This window comes from Dermacentor silvarum, unplaced genomic scaffold (genome assembly GCF_013339745.2).
Source record: "Dermacentor silvarum isolate Dsil-2018 unplaced genomic scaffold, BIME_Dsil_1.4 Seq300, whole genome shotgun sequence".
NCBI lineage: Eukaryota > Metazoa > Arthropoda > Arachnida > Ixodida > Ixodidae > Dermacentor > Dermacentor silvarum.
Window position 1 is genome coordinate 81,118 of NW_023606013.1, and position 27,234 is coordinate 108,351.

General features: G+C 45.2%; 1 protein-coding gene across 1 annotated transcript in view; it reads right to left on the reverse strand.

Moving 5' to 3' along the window:
* Nucleotides 1–26,333, reverse strand: part of LOC119434875 (uncharacterized) — a gene marked incomplete at its 3' end in the record, with an annotated part of 71,065 nt that extends 44,732 nt beyond the window's left edge. Inside the window, 4 exon segments of the mRNA XM_037701919.2 lie at nucleotides 20,178–20,300; nucleotides 20,473–20,502; nucleotides 21,972–22,121; nucleotides 26,191–26,333. Of these exon segments, the coding sequence (XP_037557847.2) occupies nucleotides 20,178–20,300; nucleotides 20,473–20,502; nucleotides 21,972–22,121; nucleotides 26,191–26,239 (352 nt within the window).
* Nucleotides 26,334–27,234: the final 901 nt, after the last annotated feature.

Consider the following 27,234-nt stretch of genomic DNA (forward strand, 5'->3'; position numbering starts at 1 on the left):
CTACGGTTACAACTATACGTGTCGTCGCTACAATTACATATTAGCTGTTTCAAGCTTGCGGACAATTTTACCGCGAGAATAATAAAGCAGAAAGTATTGCCTCCTTACTTTGTTTCAGTGAAACCAATGCAACTCCGGACAGCACTACGGCCCTATGTCTACGGAAATACTTTGCATTAGGAAAATCACGGAAGGGCGTAAGAAGACGTACAAAAGGACCAAAGGTGCGTTTAACATTGCTGCAGCTTGGATAGCATTGAGGATATTTATCGTTGCATTGCGGGAATGTAAATCTTGGCGAACAATATTTTATAATGCCAAAATGTTCAAATCCTAGCCTGTATTTCTGCCACGGCTTCCGGAGGCAAGGCGCAACTAGGTACGGCGACTAGAAGCAAGGGAAGCTTCCAAGAAGGCTCCTCCCCAGGCCGGATCTGTGTCCTTACAGCTACAGTTAATAGATTTTGAATTTACGTCGAAAGAACTGGAATTATGTATACTCAACAGACTATAGTAAACTTGTTTGGAAGGGACGCTTTTATTGCAACTTCTAAATCGTAAGAACAAAAAGTTAATAATTTATTATTATTCATGGGGTTTTACGTTCCAAAACCACGATCTGATTATGAGGCACGCCGTAGTGGGGGACTCCAGAAATCTGAACCACCTGGGGTTCTTTAACGTGCACCTAAATTTAAGTACACGGGTGTTTTCGCATTTCGCCCCCATTGTAATGCGGCCGCCGTTGCCGGGATTCGATCCCGCGACCTCGTGCTCAGCAGCCCAACACCATAGCCACTGAGAACCACGGCGGGTAAGCAACGAAAAGTAATCGGTATTTTGATGAGCGTAATACACATTGTCAGTAAATACCAGAGACAGCCAGCATTTCCAATCCAATAAGAGCGCAACACTGAAACATTCAAACGGATGGTTCAGTGTGATACGAGTCAAAAGAAACCAAACTTTTGAAATAGCGCGCCAACCGGCAGAAGGAGCGCGCTGCGGCTACTGAGCGCATGTAGCGGCAGGTTTAGACAATAAACTGCCACTTGCCGCGTTTCGCTCTGACCTTTAGTTGGCGAGCTATAGACAGCCGCGGAGTTGAGCACATGAACAAGCTGTTCTTCGGTTTGGTGCCAAAGTGACAATAAAGGAATTGAAAGAACAGCGTCTGTGTGTGTGAAGTTCTGCTACAAACTTGGGAAAACTTTCAGAGACATTTCAGTTGCTTAGCCAAGCATACCAGGATGACGTATGAGTCTCACGCAGTGCTATGATTGGTTCAAACGTTTTGAAGACGGAAGAATGTCGGTCGGTGACGATCCCAAGCCTGGACGACATTCCACACCCTCAGATGACGACCACGTTGAGAGAGTTCGAACTGTGATTTGTGGAAATCGTCGTTTGACTGTTCTAGAAGTCACTGACAAAGTGGATATCAGCCTAGAATCATGACATAAAATTTTGAATGACAAAATTTGGATGCGTCGTGTCAGTGCAAAATTAGTGCCGCGTTTGTTGACTGATGAACAGAAGCAGACCCGTGTTGAAATCAACCAGGAACTGCTCGGCGCTGCCAATGACGATGCAAAGTTTCTTAAGAGCATCATAACAGGCGATGAGACATGGGTTTATGGCTATGATGTTGAAACGAAAGTGCATTCATCGCAGTGGGTGGCGAAAGGTTTTCCTCGTCCAAAAAAGCGCGCATGAGTTGGTCAAAAATGAAGGTGATGTTGGTTGTGTTTTTGATTGCAAAGGCATTCCCCATCAGCAATTTGTGCCACATGATCAGACGGTAAACAAAGAAGTTTACCAGGGAATGGTAGCATGTTTGAGCGATTCTGTGCGCAGTAAGAGGCCTGAATTGTGGTAAAATCAGGCTTGGATATTGCATCATGACAATGCCCCGGCTCACGCGTCGCTCCTTGTCCGCAGCTACTTAGCGAAACACCCCACTCCGGTTGTGTCCCACCCATCATATTCTCCGGACCTAGTCCCAGCATACCTTTTTCTATTCCCCAAGCTGAAAACCACCTTGAAAGGACGTCGTTTCCAAAACGTAGAGGAGGTACAGGACAATGCTAGAAGAGACCTGCGCGCCATTCCAGAAAGTGCGTTTCAGGAGGCTTTCCAAAAATAGAAGAAAAGATAGGAAGAGTGCATTGCCAGTATAGGGGACTACTTTGAAGGCGACAGCACTTAAAATGTTGTACCATAAGCAGTCAAGGTGTAATAGGAAAAGTTCGGTTTCTTTTTGAACACACCTCCTATATGCAGCTGAACACTGCGTAATGCGTAATGCATATTATAATGGCTCTCCGTGAATAGCGAAGTAAGGATAGAAACCAATACGAATTTAAACCTGGACCTGGATTTCGGTTGAGAATTCTAAAATAGTTTCACCGTTTGAAAGATGAGGAGACTCACTCGGTAAGCAGTTATCTTTTTCCATAGGCAGTTGGGAAGGCGCTTGGTCCAACAGGGCCTTCTAGCAAGGAAATAATGATGGTGCTCTTGCACAGCACTATCAAGATGCGCCAGGCCAACCAACCAGGTCGGCTGCTGAGCTTTTTTCTTTTTTTGAACGAATAAATTGATAGTATTGCACCTTTCGTCGTGAACTTACGTATTTAATGATAAACTGAAATAGTGCTTCCTCTTTCCAGCTTGGCATCGAAACAGAGATAAGATTTAAGCAGAAGATGGACGAAATTGTGAACTGACTGTACAATGTTAAAGAGCTCGTTACAAAACTGTACAGTCGTGATACGGACTTCGCCAGCGTTGAGAGGAGCTCAGAGGCAGACACGCAAAATACTCGCTGGTTGTTTTAGTAAGTGCGCTGATGTTCTAAACTCTACCAAACTTTTGTCTCATTAGTTAATTTTATGATCTGCCGTGCAGTCGCTGCCTGTACGTTAAATTGCACTATTCTGGTGATGCAAATTCATGTATATGTGTCACACTTCACTCGTGATGCAAACCAATTGAAAAGTACCTAAAAACTTATTTCGACATAACTCTAGAAGGTGTCAGAACTATAGCATACATTAGTTCTAATTATCTCTAATATTACTCGGAGAACAAAGGTAAAATTTCACATTCTGAAACTAATTTGCAATTTAGGATCGCACGCCAGACGAGAACGGGCCCGTACCAAGGATTCTGTGGACTAAGTCTTCCAAGAGCCTCTGTACAGAGGGCGAATTGTCATCTTGCGCAAAGAAAGCAAGCTTGAAGAAGCACTGACGCTCTGCCTTGCTATACAAGGGTCCCAACTGTCATGCACCAAGATTAAAGAATGTGCTATTGTAACGTAGCTGGACAGAACCAAGTAATGTTGTTCGCCGTCGCTTGGCGATACTCAGATTATTGTTACATACCGCCTAATGACATAATTAGTGTTCATTATTAATGAACACTTCAAATATTATAATTAGATGAAAAGTGTCAATGAGAAAAGTGTAGAGTAACATGGAAAACTCTAGATACAGCTCTGTAGCACCGTACGTGCTATATAAAAGTGTTTCTCCGAGCGTGAAAGAAGCCCCCAATACACGCAAAATTGCCGCGCGACTGGCCGCTCGAGGCACTTTGCGTGTATGGCGGGCTTCTTTCGCGCTCGGAAAAACACTTTTATATAGCCCGTATATAGTTTGTCATGTTGCTCTACAATTTTCTAATTGACACTTTGATAATACTTCTCCAGTTAGATAAATAATTACAATTACCTAAAATATCAGTAACGAAAAAATTACTGGTGCCTACTCTATTGTACTGGAAACAATGTACTAGGTTTTCTTCGAGTAACGCAGTTTCTTTTTTAAAAACTTGGTGCATGATTGTTGGGACACCCTGTATTATATCAAGGACCTCACATATCCAAGCGCTTCGTCTCAAACTTTAGGCCTCGTACAAAGCATGCTAAGCAATGTTCCCGCGGTGCAGGTTGAGCAGCGAGCTTAAAACATTGTAACACAGATGAAGAAGTTACGTTACACCTGCTGACAAAAATGCGCGCGAAGTTTGTACATTTCTACAGTTAGTAAAGAATTCTGTTTTTTCTTCAGAAATCTAGAAGCGCATTGGCGCATGTTCTTGAGTGCTTTATTTGCCGATGTTTCTGTACTTCGGAGGCCTGACTGTTCAACCAGTTCGCTCAAACTTATACCCGCGGTACAGCACATAAAATGTAAGCGGGTAAAAGCAGACAAAGAATTAAAAAGTACATTCTGATGTCTGAATCGCTCTAAAAACTTAAAGTTATTTCCCACAAAATTATTGTTCTTTTTTATCACTAAATATTGTATGTGAATGCAAGAAAGCGTTACAAAAGGCTTCTCGTCAAACAGTCAGCGGTGTTTGGTGTTTAACGTCCCTATCTATTCAAGATATGGGAACTCCGTAACTGAGGGCTCCGGAGAAATGTCATGGCGTGGTTTATTTTAACGTGTAATCACATCAGAGAGTACGCGGGCCTCTGGCATGTTGCATCTATTGAAATGCCGCCGCAGCCGGGAGCGAACGCATCTCTTCGAGATTAGCAGTTGAGCATTATACTGTAATTACTCAGCCACCATGGCTGGTTCAATGTTCGATTCATCACAAAGTGCACTTAAATAAAACATGCTTGTATTATAGGCTGTAAAATACTGTGCACTGGCATTTTAAGAACACTAACCGAACATGAAGTACACTATAGCGACATACCACCAAATCTTTTGTGACCCTTTTACTCAGTGCCAATCGCTATGCTGGCTTAGAGTAACGATATAGATGTCCGGCTGCCATGCAGTGTACCCGGGTTCGATTCCTGATCTGGAGAAGTCTGTTCTGTTTCTAAGTTTCTGAGCTGATGCGTATTTGTATATAAATTTCAACGTACATTCGCTGCTTAGAAAGGCACGCAGCACCTATATGGACTCTTTCTTGCGAACTACAGTATAGGTCACATGATTTGCGGGCCACATATTAAACAGTTCCGGTTGCGAGCAGCTTAGAAGACAGACCAGCGACGCTTTGAGACACACAATAATGAGCGCTTGTTGTGTGAACCTCACGAACAGTTGGCCGCTTACGTTTTAGGCCACTTGCCCGGTGGGCTGCTTATTTTAGTCACGTATAGCGTGAGCCGTATATGGCTTTGGGACCTTGCATGGCGGGCCGCAAACTTCTTGAGCCACAATTATGGGGGCCGCCGACTTCGTGAGCTCCTAATCTGCCCGTTTATAGGCTTCTAATTTTGATCTGGATTACCGGTATATTTCATACCACGCATATGGTCGGACGCTTGCTCAGTGGGCCGTTAAAAGGTCCGGGTACAAGCGGCTAAAAAATGATTTCGAGTAGCGCTATATAAGCTGTGTTTGCGCAGGACTTCACTAAGAGCGTAGCGGACTTCTTTATTACGTTGCTCACTTCCTTAGCTGCAGCGGTGGTAATGGTTGCCAGCAATGAGTTTAGCCTGCATGTTATATTGTTGAGAATTTTTGTTAGTTTATAGCAGAAAAGACGGAGAGCACTTGTCCGTCCCATCATTTTGTTCCCATGTACCACTGCAGTTTAGGCGCAAGAATTTTACCGCTCAAAGGAGCAGTGAACAAGGCTGGAGGCACTTTGTAGTGCACATTGTCTATTACTAACATCCATTAACGCCAAACTTAGCCAACAAATTGCGATGTACTGCTTTCCGATAGTAATTATATTTTTTCCTCGGTGAAAAATAACTGTCACAACAGAATTGTTAATGCAGTAGATCTGCCAGCCTCCTCAAGTACATCGATAAGCACCGATTATTATTCTTGAGCGTTCTTGCAACACGCCCTGCGTCTAAACAATAGTATAACGTGTACTAAGGGCGTGCGTCATACACTTGGCCACAAAGTGTACGGATCACGGGATCTCAAAAAACATAGCCAGCAAAACCGTACATCACAATGTCGCTCGCAATAAATGTAGAGGTTAGAAAAGCGAATAGGAGGTTTCGTTGTGAGGCTGCGGAGATACTCAACTTTTTCTCACATCCCAGGGCCAGTAAACGTTTATGGTCGACTCGATGCATATACGTATTCTATATGTGAAACATCTGTTTTATTATTTCATGCCAGAGACGCTGTCTAATAGAGGCTACGCGCCAGGAAGCTTCCAGGAAACTCCATACACGAAGCTGTGGAGCGGTCAGACTCCATATTGAACTATGTACCCTTCCGGAGTCCCTCTGCAGCAGCAGACGTGGAACGCGAAAGACCTCATTTCACAAGCTCTCAAGTAACTTTTCTCGTAATAAGACCTAAATGGCGTGAATGTTGAACGTTTGCAATTTTCCTAGAACAAACCTGAGGAAAGTTGCACCCCGAACTCAACAGCCATGCTGGCGCGCAAAATGGTGGCAGAGCCATTTCAGGTCTGGTGCCATAGAAAGGCTTTTCGGCTGATTGTCTTCACTCTGCGCAGGCCGTTTGCATAGTCTCAGAAGCGAAGGAAAATGGACGCCAACCACTTTTGTAGAAGTTTAATCATTACGCGGGGCTCTGGCCTTTTTCAGAGGCGTGATAGTGCTTTTGAATTAAGCGCATTGGGTTTCTTGCTTTACACAATGTGAACATGAGAAGAAAACTGCAGAATATTAATGTGGAACCCTCGATTTACATAGTAGAAACACTGTTCACACTTGAATAAGATGTCTTAAATTATAAATATTAGGTCCGTTCTGTAGCGTGCTGATGCTTGAGAACATGCGTTCCCCCATGTGCGTGCCTCTTGTTGCAGTTTGGGTCTCTTGTCAGCTGAATACAGTTTCACTCATTACCTCTCTCTGCAGTGACGGGGGGACATCATAGCAACATAATTGCTGTGGATAGCGGTTTTGTAAATGGAAGGTCGCCAGCCCATGCGGCAGGATTTCTCAGTGAGCTTTTGAAAACAGGCCATAACAAGTATGATACCAATTCCTTGGGCTGCAGTTAAAAGGAATGGTGGTGTTTTTTAAAATATACCAATTGGCAGTGTAGACGTCACCTCGTGTAATGTGTTCCTGCCCTCGTCAAGTTTTGCTGCAATTTCTTGGTGATTTTTTTGCCATAAAGGAACTAGACAAAGAAAAAGTTTTGCTAAGCCCTATTGCTAGCAGAATTTCGGGCTCATTACCTTGCTTTGGTTCTTATAAAAATATTCCCTAAGGTTATTTTCAGGACCACTTGGCATCAGTCAAGCCTCACAACAGGCTGCCACTAGAGAGAGGCATCCAAGAATGGATCACATCCATGACTTCAATCAGAAAAGTGATAAATTAGCGCAATATAAGCAATGTCTTTCTATGATTTCCGTAGGTTACGAAAAGACGTTTCATTCACTAGAAACACCAGTAATGATGTAAGTATTGCGTAGCCACGGAACATATGAAGCATAAAGGAATGTGTGTATGCATTATTTACAAGGGTAGCACAGTTACGATGATTTCTGAAAAGCAAAACGGGAAAGTACTGATTAAGGAAGGGGTCCGGCAATGCGACCCAGTCTTTCCAGTGCTAGTGACTGCGTGATTAAAAGTATTCAAGCTGCTGGACTACGAATGATCAGGTGTGAGGCAAAACTGAAAACACCTCAGCAATGTGTGCCTCGTGTGTGGCAGTGTCCTGTTCAGCATCGCTAGAAACGGCTTGAAAAAATAACTGAGAACACCATGCAGGGTAATGTTCTTCTAAGGCAAGGTAATACTAAGGTAAGGCGGTAAGAGAAAAGAATTTGGTATCATGACCACTTTTGAACCTGCACAAGAGTGCATTTATCTGGGACAATTACTCACAGGGGACCCTGATCATGAGAAGGAAATTTACAGAAGAATAAAAAAGGAGTTGGAATGCATACTGCAAGTATTACCAAGTCCATACCGGCAGCTTATCGCTATCCTTGCAAAGGAAAGTATAGTCATTGCATTATATTGGAAGTAACATGTGGGGGGAAACGTGGAGGTTAACAAAGAAGCTTGAGAAGAAGCTAATACCCGTGAAATAAGCGATGAAAGACAAATTATAGGCGTAGTGCTAAGGGACAGGAAGACTATTCTTTTGAATTTGAGACCAAACGGAGGTAGGCGAGATTCTTTTCAGACGAAGAGGACGAAATAAAGTTTGGCAGCTCATGCCAAAAAAAAATAATATAAAATGCATGTGCGGCCCAATTTAGAATTTGGATGTGTATTATTTTCTGGTGCGCCAGCTTATAAATTACGTCCCCTTGTTCTGCTTGAGCGGGAAGCCCTACGAATGTGTTGTGGATTACCGAAATGTGTTGCCAATAACATACTACATCAAGAAGTCAGGTTGCCCTCAATATTGTGTAGATTTCGTTTACTGACGGTGAAAACAGTCTTAAAATTGTATGAATCCCCTATTACAAGGTTAGAATACATATTCATTTCCCAGCCTGCACTATTCTTCGGAATACACTGGCCTCGTTTTCATACACCCCAGGTGGTCTTCGTACAAACATTAATCAATCCCTTAAATGTACGTATCTGGGAGGTGCCGCCTATTTGTGATGTGCGAGAGAACCTACAAATCATTTATGATGACATCTACCCAAACAACGCCAAACTCCTTTCTTATAATATATTCAATGGCCTATTACAAGACCATTTATGAAGTTTATCTATAAGTACGGTCATTGCGACAGACGCCTCACAGTGTGAAGAAAAATATGGAATTGGCATTTCTCTCCTGCTCTAGATTGGTCATTCGCAATCAGGATTCCGGAATTTCTTCCGTATTTCTGGCTGAATTTCTAGCTGAATTTCTAGCTGTAGTTCTAGCCCTACGCAAACTAAATTCATCATATCGGCGGTAGTAATAATAACAGATTCTTTATCTTTATGTTCCTCGCTCACAGCAAATAGTGTCACTAACCTTTTACGTAGATTTCATTTTATAGTGCCTGCTCACATAAATTTAATTAGATTGCTTTGGGTGCCTGGACATAAAGGATTAGTCATAAACGAAATGGCTGACAGTCTCGCGAGAGCGGCCCTCAGTGGCCCTGTATTACGATTACTTCCTAGAATAGCTTACCTAACGACTACTAGATTCAGGAGATATTCAATTATTCAAGACTTCTTGAACCCAGCTGTAGCTAATTTCTCAGAATATCGACACCTCCTATTCCCTTGGCCCAAAAATTCCTTTCACACCAGAAAAACTGAAGTCATCTTTACCCGATTACGTTGTCGGGTACCAATATTAAACTACTATCGTCACAGGGCTGGTCTGGTGCTCTCCCCTCTGTGCCCATTCTGTGGAGATGATGAAACAATAGATCAGTTTTTTATATTGTGCCGCCGTTTTTCTTCTAGAATCAAAATTTACACAGCTTGGTTTAAGCTTTTCTTTCTAAACATCCTTTCTTTAGGAGCCTCCTCCTTGGAAAGTGCCACAGGGATATTTGCTCAGCCGTGGAGGAATATATAAGTGCTTCAAATAGATTTCTTGAATTCCTAAATATTTTATTTTTGTTCATTTTCTCCAGTTAGCTTTACGGATTTTAGTATTAAAAAGATTGCCTAATTCCATCCAAATCTTGGCCAATCCCCCGCAGTGGGTATGCGCCATCAGATAAGGCGTACCATACCATACCAGATCATGCAATATCTGGATCAGATAAGTGCCGTCTCACTGAAGTGGCAGAATGGGTGCCAATGGATAGTAAAACGCAGTCTAGGACGACGGAAAATGAGGTGGTATGCTAAAATTAGCTAATTTGCCGGCATGACACGACTTTGGTTCCGCCAAAGAAATCCTTGAACTGAGCTGCTCGAGTACATCATTATGTGCCTGAATTACTAGATGGGTTCGCTGACAACCAAATTTTCATTAATATATCCAGGACTAACACGATGTGATATATCTGATAAGATATAAAGTAATTTGCAAATATAGCACCTCTTTATCTTGTTAGATACGGACCCTTTCCTGGCTTCGGTAAAGTTCATCGACCGCCCCACTCGCCGTCGCCTGCCAGTCACGGTGCGCAGGTGCGCGTCGACCGGGATATCGGGCTCGTCAAACAGGTTGGCAAACCCACCCCCTCGCGCCGCGCGTGGAGCTTTTGTCTCCCCCCCCCCCCCCTTCGTGACGATTCCCAAAAGTGCAACGGGAGGCCGCCACTGTTCGAGGTAGTTGACCCTGGTCCCGAGCAAAGCTGTTTTGCAGCTATAGACCGTTTTTTCATGGGCGCCGCCATTGTGTAGGCAGTGGCGCCATCTATGGGCAGTTGGCATACTGCTTGGGCGAACGCCCGTGTTGTATGCGGTGGTATACGGACGGCGGCAGTTTCTGGTGGATTTTTTCGCACTCGCGCGGTCTATTTAGCATGAAATGGCGTCTTCTACTTGGGGAATGGTCCTGTGAGGCGTAGTGAAGGAATTTAAGGCTGAAGTAATTAGGCGGCTGGAGTAACTGTGGTAAGGGCGGACGGAGCACCCAGCGCGAGGTGCGCGCGTTTGTTTGAGCTTACAATCAGCCTCGGATATCAGTTAAGTATTTCTGAAAATTCGTTTCACGAATGTTACCTTACTGCAGCATTCTCAGCACTGTAATTTAAAGCTCTGGTTTAGCTGCAACGAGTAGTTACGAAACATTTGACGATCCTAACAGCGTGAATACCGTTCTGCTGGAGAATAAGTCGTGCCGTTTACTTTGACAAGCGTTCAAGTTATGTGTAGATACACTGGTCTTGATTGCTGGGCAAGGTTTCCGCCTACAAATAAAATAGTTTGGTTAATAATAACCGCATACTGTACAGTGTGAATAACACTTTTCGAGTGGTCGAACGACCAGCTGCAGACTGCGCGAGCGCCCGAGGCAGTACTAAATGTTGTGTTATAGATCTGTTTGTTTATATAGCGTATGGTCCAAGTGGTCCAAGCATGCGGCACGACCATGCGGAGTCTTATTTCGTCGTTATCCCGTGTTCTCTTTATTTTGCCGCAAAAGGAGGACATATGAACTCTTTTTTTTCAGTCTCCTAAGTTCAGTCATTTACGACGCATTCACCACGTTACGGAAATTGTGTCCTTATAAATAGCGGTTGCATTCTCTTTATGCGATCCCCTTTGTATATTGTGCCTTACAGGGCAAAAAAGGAAATGCCGATCTAAGCACGAAGCAATCGTGTGTATCATGTTGGTTTGCCAACCGCAGTGCTCGCTGTGTTAAACAAAGCCTTCGGCCTCTTGCAGGAGGCTAGCGTAGACGTAGTGATTTGAAGTCTACTAGACTTAAAATGCGTGAGAACGATGTAGGTGGCTGATGCAAATGTTTTTCAACTATTCGTCGAGTGAAAACCGATACATCCAACATAGTTCACAACACATACACGCACCGCGGCTGATGATGCACGTCGCATTTTGCACATCCAAGAGAAATTTCCAGATACTGTGGTTACTGCTGCACCTAAAGGCTACACAGTGGTTGTTCGACAAACTCGTAAGAACTGACATCCCGTAAATTGCACTCAGAACTAACTAAAACACCTCCGAATCGTTCCGCAGCGCGACCGGCAACACATTCAAGCCGCGCAGCGCCGGCTCGCACAAGCCAGAGAGGAGGAAAGGCTCGTCGCGCGCCCTTTTCTCCTCGCCCGATGAAAAGGTCTATAGAATGTCGTTCAAAATAACCCATTTCCTCCAACTGAGCGCTTCCAGGCGAGGAGGCAATGCCGTAGGCAAGTCAACCATTGAAGAACAGTGCCCTTGCAGAGTCCCCATTGGCAGAACATGACGCCACTTGCACGGTCCCTACCATTGGATGAAAATGACGACACCTACACGGGCCCTACGATTGGGAGAAAATGACACCTGGACGGACTCGATGATTGGCTTAAAATGACGTGACCCCGATGGACTGAAGGGGTTATAAACCAGAGAAAGATAGAGGAGACAGACTTCTTGCCGCGGGCCGTAGCGTCCGATTTGCTGCCGGGCGTAACGATTGCTTTACTGTTTATTTTGCTTATTACAATCCTGTACACAATGTAAATAAACCTTAATCTCTCAAAGTTCTCCTCAACGTTTCCCAACTCCCGCACTCAACGGCAAGATCTGATAATCTCCACACTAGTGACTTGGATGCACGTTCATGTCCACCGGCAATTCTGGTGACAAGCACAAAAGCGTAGATATACACTTCGACGACAATGTCTGGTAAGGTGCACATTGAAGAAGCCAGCCAAGCGTTTACGTTCAGTGTGCGCATGCCTGAACACATTTGCATTATGCAAATGTTCGTAGAATATTCTACAAATCATTTGCAGAATAAAAATATGGTATGGAATAGCAATTTATGCCTTTTCTTGTTCGTGCAGACCTTACATAATTAACCGTCTCCGGGAAAAAATTGCCTATAGTCTCTCACGGCATACAAGGTCACGGCGTGGTTGTTTGTCAAACCTACCACTTTGACATGGTTTTTGAGCAAGAATTACAATTTTATGCGCTTTGTAAAAAACATTTTTCTATTTCATTCACGACCCGCCGGGGTGGCTGTCAGGTAAGGCGTTGCGCTGCTGAGCGCGAGGTCGCGTTACCGAATCTCGGCCCCGGCGGCTGCATTTTGATGGAGGCAGGCGAAATGCAAAAACGCCCCAGGGCTTGCGTTGTAGTGCTCGTTAAAGAAAACCAGGTGGTCAAAATTAATCCGGAGCCCTCCACTACGGCGTGCCTTATATTCAGAACTGGTTTTGGCACGTAAAACCCCATAAAGAATAAGAAGCAGATTTACTTCTCGAACTTAAACGGGAAATTGCGCTGTTTACGTCGTTTAGAAAAATATGCTGTGCCCAGTTTGTGTACAGACTACTTGGCAAGATGACTCATGCTTTCAAATCTTGATAATTTAGAGGATTGTGCGTATCTTACGTTCCGTTAAATGAATAAAAATGTCGTTAAGATCATGGGTGTTATGTAATGCACAGATCTGCTGGAGTTCTTGAAGCAATTTCTAACATGTACAGAAATGACTGAGCGCTTTCCGAATACGGTTGTATGTTTTCGACGCTTTCAGAACCTGTTGTTTCGAGGGTGTTGAATAAGTCAAATGTGCTGCTAATATGATTTTTTTTACTTTTTTCACGTGGGTATATAGATATTCAAGGTCACTGCAACAAATAGTTCCTTTTTGTGATGTGTAATTACCCTTTGCCTACCCGTTTCGTACTATCCGCTGGTTTTGCTTTCGCGGGCTGTAGCGAAACTGTGATGCGAGCAAATATAATAAAGATTAGTTATACTATTATTATTATTATATTATTATTATTATTATTATATTATTATTATTATATTATAAAATAATGTCAGCGTATATATGAACGATGACCTCTGGTTTACATGTGCAATTTGAGACCATTGCTCGGTTTGCAACAAAAGCTTCCGCCTGATAGTCGACGCTTTGTGGTGTACGTTGCTATGGTTTGTCTTAGTTATTCTGTGTTTCTTATCATCACAGGCTTTGTTGAACCTTGTCTTGTTAGCGCAACTCAGGTTGAGTGTGATGGAAAAGAGAAGACGACAAGAAAGAAAAGATGACAGGATTTACACCCATCCTGTCATCTTTTCTTTGGTGTCTTCTTATTTTCCTTTATACTCTGCCTGAGTTGCGCTAAAAACAAAACAAGATCATGCTGTACCAGCTTACCCGAAGTGCCACCTTTGTTGAACCAACCAATCCAGTACTGCTCGCTTATGTAGTTGAAGGTCGTTTGGAAAGGCTTTTGTTTTGCAGTTGTCATAAATGAGGCGCCTGATAATGATGCCGGCTGCTTTGTGTTAACTGTTTAAGCGAGGCATATTCGTTTACCTTGGGGATGGTGACAAGATGGTAACAATGTTATTTTTTTTTTCTTTTGGAGGGAGGGGGCACCACATCGTTAGTTGCCCCGGATATGAGTAAGTGAGTAAGCGCTGAAGTTATCGCGGATATTTATTTTGGCAGTGTTCTCTACCAAGCTCTTTAGTTATTATTGTGAGGAGTGTATTGCTATAAAGTGCTGAAGAGTTCTTTGGGAGCCGCTTCTTTGCTATCATCTCAGACAGCCTTGTTTATGAGAACCCGCTGAAGAAGCAAATCACAAGGCCCTCAGGTACCTTCCTTTAAATATGTACAGGACGCTCCATGCCTATTGTTGGTGTTTGAAAACCAGTGTGAATACCAGTGTTGTACACGTTCCTCTTAAACACAAACGATATCCCGTTCCTCGTTCCATCACAATATTGGAACGAGTTCCTGTTACAAGTTCGAAAGGAACGCGTTCCAGATACACTTCGAACATTGGAACGTGTCGTTACATTAACGTTACATTTGATTATTTTTAAAATTAAATATGGTGTCGTATACTACTGAGGCGAGATAAAACGAGCAATTTAAAACTCACACATACTACGTATGTTATACGAATTTGCACATCGCCGGCAGCAGATTATCTGAAAATAAAAAGAATCCAAGAAACGCTCCTATAATAATTTTTTCAGTGAGCACCGCACATACTCCAGAGGTGTCTAACTGCAACTTTGGTGCTCGTCTATTACAAGTGAAAAAATATGGCACCTTATGGATGTGCAAATACAAAGTTACTCACATGCGCCAATATAATAAAATTTCTTGCACAAGAAACTACATCGAAAGAAACTATACAAAGGCGTTTAATGAATGCTAATTCAGTGTTGCAGTGTGAGTCGGAAAAAGAAATGTCCAGAATACATATTCGTCCCTTGTTTGAACTGAGCAAGAGTTGCATGTCGATGTTGATGCCTGACAGACGAACCCGTTTTTCAAGCGAAGCTTGTATTGCCTCACAAGTGTTGGTGGTGGTGGTCGTGTCACACTAAAACGCTATCGAAAACGTGTCGAAAATTCGCGTCTCGTTCCCTTGTTATATACCAAAATTGGCATGGTAGGGTACGTATGTATGACTAACATGACTGATTGGTCACGACAACAATAACATCACATGCTCGTCAATGGCGTCACGATTAACGATAATAAAATAACGTGTGGCGCATACCCGCATTGGCTATGGGCGTATGAGCCAGGGACAAGAATTAAAAGAAGAAGGAAGGAAAAGAAAGAAAGGAACGAAGGAAGAAATATAGAATGAAAGAAAGAAATCACGTGTGGCTCATACCGGGGCGCCCAATTCACTTTCCAGTGCAGCTGGGCCCTCGGACTGTGGCGCCACCGCACGGGAGAACATGAACCACGGCTGAGCTTCGGATCTGTTGGCGCCCCGGTACCGCTGCAGAAGCCGCGGTGCCGGGTGCTGCAAAGCATAGATCATCATCATCGTAGCATCGATCCCTTAACAGCAGCCACAGTTGTGCCTACAAACTGGCAGGTGACAGTGGTCTGCCTTTCCCGTCCTTCAGCTATTCCTAAATAAACGCATCATTGTTTTGATTATCCAAATAAAATATCACTATCAGGGAGGGAGCAGTCTACCTGACTGGAGCAGTATTTTTTTTATTTGGGGTGTTGCTACGCTGCGCTCCGCAACACCCCAACGACCACCGCTTCGCGTCGGCGCCCCGCAAACAACCGGGGCACAAACAGATACGAGGTGCCGCCATGGTTCGCGTTCTACCATGCGACGGTTGCCACAGTCTGGAAAATGAATTACGCTCACGGGGAGGCAAAGCAAAGGGGCTTGGCCGTGGTGTTGGCTTGGCGCGCGCTCCACCGGGCTTCCCTCGCCTCAGATCAGTTTCGGCGTCCGGATGGGAAGACCCCGCGTGCTGCGTTCCGCCGAGCAACCGGCTGCGTTTGAGCAGCGGTGCCGCCAATTCGCTCGGGAAAAGGCTCCTCGTCGACGTGCCAATTTTAGCATGATGGCTTCCGAAGCCCGGCAAACGTCAGCGCAGAGCCGCGGACCCCAAGTTGCGGGAGCGCGACGTTGAGGTCAAACGCCAGCAAAGAGCCGCCAACCCTGAGTTTAGGGCAAACGAACGGAATGCCTGCGACAGCGTCGTCTTGAGAAAAGCTTCGCTTACCCCTCGCTTGAGAAAAGCTTCGCTTACCACCAGCCCTACCCCCACAGGGGAAGGGCTGGTGATTTTCTTGTTAGCACTTCGTTGGCAATGTGTGAAGAGCCGTTCCACCGAAGTGCTTGAGGGTACTGCCGTGTTGTACTTGAGGAAAAGTTGGTTCAATCTCTCGAAGTTCTTCATCTGCGACAGTGGGTAGCAACTGGTACCAATAAGTACTACGACCACTCATCCTGTGCCTTGGCTGGAGGGGTTCGGTGCCTGTGAGGACGTGAGGACTGGAAAATTTCCATCCGCCGTGAAATCCCTCGAGTGGCGCTGCGATCCTGACGCCATGGTTCCTTTCCGGCAGGGTGGCATGTCGGCATGGAGAAAAGAAGCTGCAGGAGGGAGCGTCACGTGGCAATCTTGAAGCCTAGCAAGAAAAACATACAACGAGATCTCACGAAAAAAAATCCCCCACAGTCACGTGACAGGCAAGCTGTAGTTCTTTGCGCCTCACGTGGTCGCCCATCCGCCCTGCGTGACGTGCTGCCTACGCGAGTGCGTTTGTTCAATTCCGTGGGACGTTTACAGAAGGAACGCTGTTCCCTCTGCCGGCGTTCATAAACGTAACAAGCTACCGTTACAGTTCCACCGTACCTTAATGGAGCGGTGGCGCTACTGCGTTCCTCCTAAAGGAACTAGTTCCAGGAACGCCGTTCCATACAACACTGTTGAAACTGAATGCGATATGCCACACGAGCGAACTGTCTCTTCCATAGTTGCTGTAAACGCTGACTTCGAGGAGACATTGATGAGGCTGGCTTCTTCCTGAGCCGTGTAAACTCTGAAAAAAGACGAGCGCGGTGCCGGGGGAACACTTGTTCACATTTTAACCAGTACATAGACCGGCTTCAGGAAGCGTGAAACCAATGAATGCTTTCGCTCTCGCAGCCGAGGCGGCGCACAACTATGAAGAATCTGTTGCGGTAATTGAAGCTATAGCTTTAAGGGCCCCTTACGCAGTGAGCACGGCGCCAACGGTGTTGAGCGGGAGCGAGAAATCGCTAGCAATCCCAGCGCAGCGCGTGCTGCGTTTCTGTCGAATCACTGTGCGGCGCGCGCCCCGTGCTTTCTACCAATCATAGCGTGGCGTCGCGGCAACCGCGGCAGCGGCAATTCCAGCCGGCCGGGCGGGAAGACTAACTAAAAATAAAGGAAAGAACCAGAACACTCGCCTTCGTGCATAGGGGTCACCGCCAGCGTTTCCCGATAAACATTACGGCTACATAGCTGCAGTTGCCCGGAAGCGTGAGAAGCAGTCAGGGAGCTTGGAATGCTTTGTGTTTTACTCTTAACGGCGAAGCTTAAGCGTCTACACTTTAAGACCTGCACTTTACTCGTCTTAACATCAGCACATGTTCACTTGGTGAGACTCAGAACCCGGTACCCCTTGAGGAGCGCTGCACCTGCATGCAGTGAATGTGGAATGTCGTTGGAGGAAGGATATTACACCGCTGCGGACTGGAAACGACCTTAAAGCGCGTCTAAGCTCTAATGAATTCGGCAGAATGCACAGCACTTGTTGTTGAGATGAGATTATCCGTACCAAGCCAAGGGCAATGTTCTGATCGGCTTTACCGAGTTCTTTGCCGAAGGATAGGAAGGAAAGTCTTCGGACATAAAGCAGACTTGCTTAAACAGGAAGTAAAGGCCAACAATAAATTAAATTTGACTGTTAGACCTTTTGGAAACTGCGCAAAGTTTCATTTGTGCAGCGATAGCCTGAACTGCACTGTAAATTATGATAGAAGTAGTCGCATAATTCTTGTGGACTTGAAATTGCTCATAATTAACTGGCTAATTGCATAGAGCGCTACCTTTCTGCGGTGAATGCGGAGTTCATGCCGCCTTGTATACGTCAGAGGGCTGCCAAGAGAGGGAGGCTCCCACAAACAGCGCCGACAGAGCGCTGTGAAAATACAGCATTGATCAGTGAGTGAGTGTTGGAAAATCCAATAAATGTTCACAAACTGAATTTTTTGCTTGAATGCAACGTAATTCACTTTTCATTATCTGTGGCCGATATAAATTATATGAGGAACAGTACACGGGAGCTGGTGGCGCATTATGATGATCACGGCATTAAGCAGGTCCTATAGCTTTACGTAATTTCCTCGAATGTGAAACCCTTGTTTATGGTAAGAATGACGCTTCAGGTATTTGGGATACAATATTTGACTTACTTCATTATTAGTATCGTACTGTGCCCTTCCCCAGGACGAGCTCATGCGCAGTGCATCGTAATGCATCTGCGACGACAACGATGAATTGGCGTTCGTGACAAAATGGAAGGTTTTTCGGACATCATGAGTTGCTACCTGTAGATGCCAGCGTCGTAGGGTGCAATGGAAGGCTGCTATTTCAGCGATTGGGGGTTTGCATAGGATCGAGGGTTGCCCCAGTCCTTAGCACCATTTTACTCGCGAAAATAGGCAGAGCGATTGAACTGGCTAAGTCTGCAAAGGTGAAGTACTTCATGTATGTAGACGACTACCTGATGTGATTGACGAGGACCATACCGAAGTAGCGATGTGTGAGGTTGTAAAGCGTTGGTCAGCACGGAATGGGCGTAAAGTTCACTTACGAGCTCCCAGAGGAAAGCAAACTCCAGTACTTGGATCGGAACTGAATCTCTCAAGAAGCCACACGTGCTGGGAATATCAACTCAAAACCAACAAAAATAGGTTAGTTATTGGTCAGCGCACAGAAAGAGAAGAATAGCATTGCCAGTCCTGCTTCAGGCAGGGCTGAAAAGTCTCGCGACCACAAAAGGGGAATCAGTGTCGTGGAGCAGGTAACAAGATTAGAAGAAGCAGGGTACCCAAAGTCACTTATCTGCGCAAACAGTGTTAAGCTGCTCAAAGATATGTAATAGGAGCAAACGGGTAGACCACCGGCAAGCCATTATCTACTCGAAGGAGGGCAGCAGTGGTTCCGCCATTCACGGGCTATCACATCGCCTAAATGTTTTGTCCAGGTACTGGACTGATTTGATGTTTTCACCGAGGAACAAGCTAAATGGTCTTTGCAGCGCTGTCCAAAAGCGCAAGCACTCACACTGCATCCCATAGCAATGTTCAACTATGCACACGCATAGGTACGTGGCATGCACCAGCTGCGGAGTGTATCGCATTCCGATCACTTGGGGGCGTGTCTACATAGGGCAGACGAAAAGATGTCTGAACAAACGTCTCGGCGAGCATCTATACAATTTGAAATCGGACAACCACTCGCATCTGGCCCCTCATTGTAAGAGCTGCACGGACCAAGCGCAGTTTGATTGAACACAAGTAATGTTCCCTCCCAAAGATGTAATAGCAAGGGAAGTATTGGAGGCACTGTGTTTGAAAAAAAAAGAACCGGAAGCGTGTGCGTCAGCCAATTGGTGGCCCTTCTGGACATTGAACTTGCTCTGTAGATATGTGATTGTTACGTTATTTGATGCCGGTGCGTTTTTTTATATAGGGATTTGATGGCGTGTATTTATGGTTAACGTTAAAAGACAGGAAGAGAGAGCGGTGTGGATCAGCAGCCATACGGGGATAGTTGATACTCAAGCTGACATAAGAGAAAAAAATGGAGATGGGCACGCCATGTAATGCGTAGGGCAGATAACCTGTACACCATAAGGTTACAGAATGGGTGCCAAGGGAAGAAAAGCGCAGTCGAGGACGGCAGAAATTAAGGCGCGGTGATAAAATTAGGAAATTTGCATGCGCAAGTTGGAACCAGCAAGCGCTAGACAGGGATGCTTGGGGATCGCTAGGAGAGGCCTTCGTCCTGCAGTCGATAAATATAGGCTACTGCTGATGATGCTGATGATATTAATGATGAATAATGCCGAACATGCGCGAGATTGAAGAAGCTTAATGTCATTATAGAACGCTTGTTTCCAATAAAAAAACGTCAGTTTATATTCAGTGCATGGTCCTGTCGTTCGTGTCTCCCCTTCGTGTTCGTTGTTTGCAGTGTAGTAATTATGATGTGACATACGTTAGGGCGAATGTTTGCTTAAGTAAGGAAAGGACAGCAACGATGCATCGGTTGCGAGCCTCTGTAAGGTTCTGCGGTGCACATGTTATTGTTCTATCGACACACTCACCAGAAGATTGTGTCCGGACGTTCAACAATGCTGCTCTGCCAATCTTGTACGAAGCTTGAGGCTTGCCACTCTCTGTGTAAAATGGCCTCAGGATTACGGTGTAATGCGTCCATGGCTTCAACCCTGGGCGTTATATGAGTGCAGGCGTCCAGATACAGTGCTGTGAAACGAGTGAGGCCCAGACTTTCCTGTTAGGAAGTAGCCCGCCAATTTTAGCGAGTGGTTGAGACAGAAGTGTAGCCTTCAACCAGGTAAGCTGCATGGACGTGCTACTGACGTCACGGCCTGGAAACACAATCTCGTGAGCCCAAGAAAGGCGCAGGAGCTGAAATAGAAACCATGCGGTGAGTTAGTCTGCTGCATTGCAGAGTAAGGCCTTCTGAGTTCAAAAAAGTTATGCTGACCCTGATGCCACTTGCGAAAACACTTAACTGCAAACTCATTGCAACAAAAGTATGAAAACTTGGACACTGGACAGTTGGTGCGGTTGTATTCTTGAAACTGCACAGTGTAAGATGGGAAAAGCGTATAAATCTGACACGAACGGGCGCGCTCGCGTCAAATTTGAGCATGTACGGTCTTTAACGGAGCATTTTCAGGAATGTCGTTCAATTCTGAAAGAGTATGTGAGGCATTTCAATTCTCAGGAAGGGAAGACAAAAATCGTGGAAAGGGAGATGACAGCATGATTTTTATTGGAGCTTCACCATGCACAGCAGCGCAGTTTCCTTTCAACAGTTATTTCATCCACTCGCGTATTGCTCAGGGGTATGGTGTTGGGCTGCTGGAGCCGAGGTTGCGGGATCGATCCCGGCCACGGCGCCGCATTTCCATGGGGGCGGAATGCGAAAACACCCACGTATTAGATTTAGGTGCGCGTTAAGAACCCCAGGTAGTCCGGATCCCGCACTATGACGTGCCTTATAATCAGATAGTGGTTTTGGCACGTAAAACCCCCAAAATTTTTTATTTTCATCAGAGTGCATCGATTGAGTAGGAGATTTCGGTACTAGTCAGGAGAAGCATAGAGAACTGACAGCAGGATCGTGCATACATACGGTGTGTTCATTCACAACTTAATGTTTGCGCAAAAATATATGGTTCGAGCAGAATCGAGGCCACTGACTGTCCAGTCGTTGTGTTATTTGTCCTCGTTTAGTTGGTCCCGGGATTTCTTTAACAAATTTGGTCGATGATTAATTCGCTATGCGTGGACCACACCAGCAGTACACCCCAGAAGACAAGATTACTCGCGCTGACATTATTCGCCATATCGCAGCATGTCCTCGAATTTTCGCTGCAGGAAATTTACTATTAGTAACGCATGCACATTTTGTCCTCAATGAAGCCGTGAAATGGGTGGGTCACAGTGTGGCCAGAATGGGTTGAGGCCCAGAAGGCAATTTCTGTCTTCGCTATAGACAGGTGATATTTCTATTTGAAATTTCTGATTAGCACCAACTTCCATGAAGTCTTTTTTATTGCTCCCCACGACTATCGACATTTCAAGCAGGCTAATGATTGTTTCTAATGGGGTGAATTTTTAGAGTAGGTGCATATCGGGACAATTGGGACATATCCCGCCAGAGCGAAGAAAATGCTTTTTTTGTATTTTTACGAGAGATAGAAAAGTAGGGGCACTATTGTGACAAACGAAACAAAATGAAGCGCTACTATAACCGAAGTACAATATTAACATACTCAAAAGACCACAGTGCATAAATCCTCACCACCAGCTGTAGAACGAGTGTACCTAGATCTTGATGTGTTATACTAGTTTTCTGGGGAGCTTACCGCAAATATCTGTGCCTTCGTCGGACAGGCCGTCACTACTGGTAACATTAGACGTTGGACTGCAGTCCAGAATACCGTCGCAAACTGATGTAGCTGGAACAGCGGCACCCGTATGTGGGCATTCGAAATCCTTTTCCTCATGGCCATAACCTGCAGAAAAAAAGGAAGCCGATGACAAATTCTTTTTCGTTTTCCCTTATTTTTCATCCACAAACACGTTTAAGCCGAGTATACAGGGTGTCCCAACTATCACGCAGCACGATTTAAAAAAGAGCAACGGCGTTACGCGAAGCAAACCTAGTACGTATTGTTTCGAGTACAGTGTAGTAGCCGCCAGTAACTTTTTCGTTACTGATATTTAAGATTAATTGTAATAATTACGTAACTCGAAAGTACTGTCCTAATATCAAAGTGTCAATGAGGCATTTGTAGGCAACCACGTGGGGCATCTAACTGCGGTATTTTCAGCACCGTTAATTGCGTACTCATTTTTCCAAGTAGTTAATAAAGAAACCCCGAGAAATATAAAATACCACGTGACGACGCCCAACCGCATAATAAAGCAGCGTCCTCGAAGAAGCTCCCTCAGAGTTAGCCAAAATGAAATAAACGAAAGAAAGAAGAAATCGTGACCGAGTTTGTGCTTTACCCCGACCGAAGGAGCACATCGCGTTGGTGTTAGTTGGAAACGAACTGTGATAGCTGCTGTCTTAGCGTAGATAGTGTGCATGGGTGGCTTTTTTTTGCGCAGAATCTGTCACCGCAGAAGCTGATCGATGAAATCCAAGCAAAGCTTAAAGGTGTGTTTTGTATCGCCCCAGTCACCATGTCTTATTCTAATGACCAGAAGGCGAACATGATGCTTGACTTGGGAGCTACAAATGGCAACACAAGAAAGGCCGCGAAAGATTTATCGGTCATGGAAGTGTGGCGGTAGAACCCAACGCATCGACAATCATCAGAAATTATGAAAAACTTGCGAGAAACTGGCAGGTTCAAGAAACAGCGGCAGAGGACTTCATCTTTGAGTCATGACATACGCGCGGATGTTCTGGCATTTATGGCCTCAACCCTCAAGCTAGCGTGCGAGACGTGGCCACCCAGGCACCAGTTTCCAAGTCGTCAGTTTGGAGGATTTTAAATGACTCGGCCTTTCACCCGTACCACGTTAACCTGCACCAGTCCTCGGAAGCGAAGGACTTGCAGAATCGTCTAGATTTTTCGAATTGGATCCTCACAAAATCAAATGAATCACCGAACTTTCTTAGCAACGTCATCTGGACAGATTAAGTCGATTTTCGCAGAAATGGCCAGGTAAATCTGCATAATGCACACTATTGGAGGGACTCCAATCCACACTGGGTAAAGCGCACTTGGCACCAATGTATTCAATGCGTGATGTGGAATTTACGACGGTGGTATAATTGGTTCCATATTCTTCGATCAGACACTGACTGGACAGCGTTACGTGGACGAAATTCTTCAAGGGACAGTGGATGGGCTTTGCAGCGAAGTCCCGCTGTCACGTCTTCCACTTGTGTGGTATCAGCAAGATGGGGCGCCAGCACACAGCAGCAGCCGAGCACGAAACTGGCTGAATGCGTTTTCACACACAATGGATTGGAAGGCACGGGCCTGTCCATTGGCCAGCTAGGCCACCTGATCTCTCCACTCAATTTTTTTCTGTGGGGTTACGTAAAGATCCTGTTTACGTGACCGAGATGAAGACGTCAGATGAGCTCAAGGCAAAATAACGGATGTCTGAAGCAGAATCCCACTTCGGTCATCAAAAAAGCCACTGAAGATGTGATAAAGAGGGATCAGTACTGCGTGGCTGCAGAAGGGGACCTATTCGAACACTAACTATAAGCGGTAGTTAGTGTTCAACGGCGCTTAGGAATGCACCGATAAAAAAGCAGCCCTGAAATCTGACTTTTTCCTTTGTTTTTCGGTCACGTCCCGATTTCCAAATCGGAACATTAGGCAGTAGAAACATTACTTAATTGAACGCATCAGTTTTGTATTTCTCTACACGTGGCCTGGTCACTTCCGAGTGTGTTTATTTGACTTTTATTTTTTGCCATGAGGCAATTTTGAAGTACGTACTCATGAAAAAAATAACGCCTCACTTTAATTTGGTTTGGTCCGCAGCAAGCTTCTGGCGCGAAGTACAGCTGCGTATGCACTCCTTCGATGCAGTGCGAGCAGATCTGGTATTTTGAAATATTCTATGTCTATTCATTGCTTATTGCGTTTCGTCCGTGATAAGAGTATGGCTTCGACCGCGTTATCAAGGACCATTTTTATCAAGTGGCTCACTCAGCCGTGAGAGACGAATAAGAAGCGTGACGTATAATTGACAGGAAGAAATCGCTGCTATGCCGCGAATCTTGCTGTTGCGGATCCTTCCATACCATTGTCAAGTTGATCCGTTGTCTCTTGGGCGGTGCGACTGGCAAAAGCCGTTGCTGTCAATCAGCTTACTTGAGGGCGCTCCTTTATGATGCGGGTGGGAGCGTCGTCACGTGGTATTTTTTCATATTTCGCGGGCTTTCTTTATCACTCGAAAAAAAAATGAGTACGCAATTAGTACGGCGCTGGAAATACCGCAGTTAGATGCCCGACGTGGTTTACTACAAACGTCTCACCGACACTTTGATAATTAGGACAGTACTTCTCTAGTTAGATAATTAATTGCAATTATTTAATAAATATCAGTAACGAAAAAACTACTGGTGGCTACTACACTGTACTGGAAACAATACGCACTAGGCTTGCTTCACGTAACGCCGTTGCTCTATTCTTTAAATCGTGCTGCGTGATAGCTGGGACACCCTGTATATAGCAGTAAGTACGAAGTATTCGAACGGAGAGCGTGATGGCTGCATGTGAGACAGCACTGCGGTAATGAACTCCGATTTTGACACCACCGAGGGGAGTGACTCAGCGGCGATGGCGTTCTGCTGCTCAGCAGAAGGTCATTTAATCTTTTCCCGCCGGCTTCCGACGCACAGCAAAGGATGGCGAAAAAAAAGAAAACCCGCTCGTGCACTTTTATTTAAGCGATCGTTCAAGAACCCAGGTGAATCCGTAGCCTTCAACTATGGCGTCTATCATTTGAAAAAAAGAAAGCACAGCAAAGGATGGCGAAAAAAAAACCCGCTCGTGCACTTTGATTCAGGCGATCGTTCAAGAACCCAGGTGAATCCGTAGCCTTCAACTATGGCGTCTATCATTTGGTTCTGTTCCGTGGTACCAACCTGTTCGAATTGGTTTTTTTATTTCATCAAACGTCCGGTAATATAATCAGGTGCGATGGATACGATTATTAGCACTTCAGTGCCGATCCGGTTTTAGTGAATGGCGCGTTGACTAACGTTTGTGAAGTGAGTTCAAAGCGCAGACCCGAAACGTATAGGTGATGCCAATTCGTAAATTTTTTTGCTGGTTTTCTCGTGCAGTTGGTTTCTCGTGCAGTTGGTTTTCTCATGCAGTTGGTTTTCTCGTGCAGTTGGTTTCCTCGTGTAGTTGCGTAACAGCGTGCATAGTGACATGCGAAGTAAAGAGAATTGGGGAAAAGTGGTCCTAAATAGTGGCGTTGTGTGGTTAGTCAAATTTAAAGCGACGTATTCTTGGCTATGGCGTTGCGCTGCTAAGGACTATAGGACGCGGGATCAACTCCCGGCCACGACTGCTGCATTTTGATGGGGATGAAATGCGAAGCCGTCCGTGTACCGTCCATGGGTGCGCGTAAACTGTTAAAGGTTGGTCAAAGTTAATCCGTAGTCCCCCACTACGGGTGCGCCTCACAATCGGATGCTGATTTTGGCACGTAAAACCACAGAAATTAATTAATTGTCCTCTTAGACTAGCCACACTTTGGCGGGCCAGCCTACATCGCCGTTGTCATGGGCCGATCCTGGTGATTGTGTTCCACTGGTTTTTATTGTGCTTTTATTGTTATATCTTGCCGTTACAAACATTGTGTCTTGCTTAATAAAAGTATAAAACAGCACAGCTTATAATCATCACATAACCGTTCGGTACACTAGTTACATTATTCATACAATCGCTCTAACCAAATCATGAATGCTTCGCATTGCGTAGACGTCTACTACAGTTCAGTCTGCCAAATGTTTTTTTTGTCGCGGTATAAACTTAGAAGCTGGAACTAACAAACAAACGCATACAATTTGTACCCGCTGGTCCATGCACTCACTTGTCGATTCAAGGAAAAGCAGCAGCAAAGCCACGCAAACCGTCCGCATCGTGCCGTTGCAGTACTCGCTGTCGCGTCCTTCCGCTGGAGGCAGTCTGCGAGAACTATCGTGGCTTTGTCAAAGCGCCAGCTCTGATAAACAGCGAATCCGAAACTAAGAGTAAGTCGAGAACACGGTGCAAGATATACTCTTGGGATGTGCACAGCGCGCCTTGCAGGAAGGGCTGATATTGTCCCCTCTTTTAAAACGGCGCCACGGATGACTCCGCAATTATAGGTCCGCCACGTGAGAGGCGGATATATCTTATTTTTTAATGGGAAATGCATGCAGTTATGGCGTCGTACCTACGCGCTGTCTGTTTGCGCAACAAATGAATGGTATGACTGTGTGACTTCTTCGTCGGCACACCGGTTAGAGAAACAACTCTCAAGTCACAAAAAAACTCTCTATTAGGAGCTATTAAAGCGACAGTGTTGGTGCGCTGTTTAAGCATCGCGAGAGTAACGATTAGCATTATGCCACTTGCGAGCTGATACATTGCGCCCGGTCCTGTGCCTGATAAATGAGCGGACTGCATGATGCCAGTATGATGGCGGCGATACTATTTACGTTCGTTCTCATTTTTGCTATTATGCTGCGCCACTTTCTTGCTGCGTGGCACTGTGATGATCGATATGTTTAAGGCAGCGTGAGGGGGGCGCTATCGGTAAGTGCTCGCTACGGCATTCATAGCGCTCTGTGCACACCTAAGAGCATATCTTACATGCGGTCGATGTGACAGAAAGCGGAAATAATATTTAAAAAAAGAAAAAGATCCCCTCTTGTACCGCACACCAATTCTCAGACCCACAGCGAAACTGATCGAAGTCAAAAACAGGCGACTGCGAAAATAGATTTCGCGCCAGTAGCGCTATACGATACTGGCCACCTCTATGCGGAAGCCACGAGTACTGAAGCAAGCTAGATAACGCAAGCGTATCCATTTTCGCACAGTTAGTTGCGAGATAAAGCAGAGCGGGGTTACCCCTAAGTAGCATATAAAA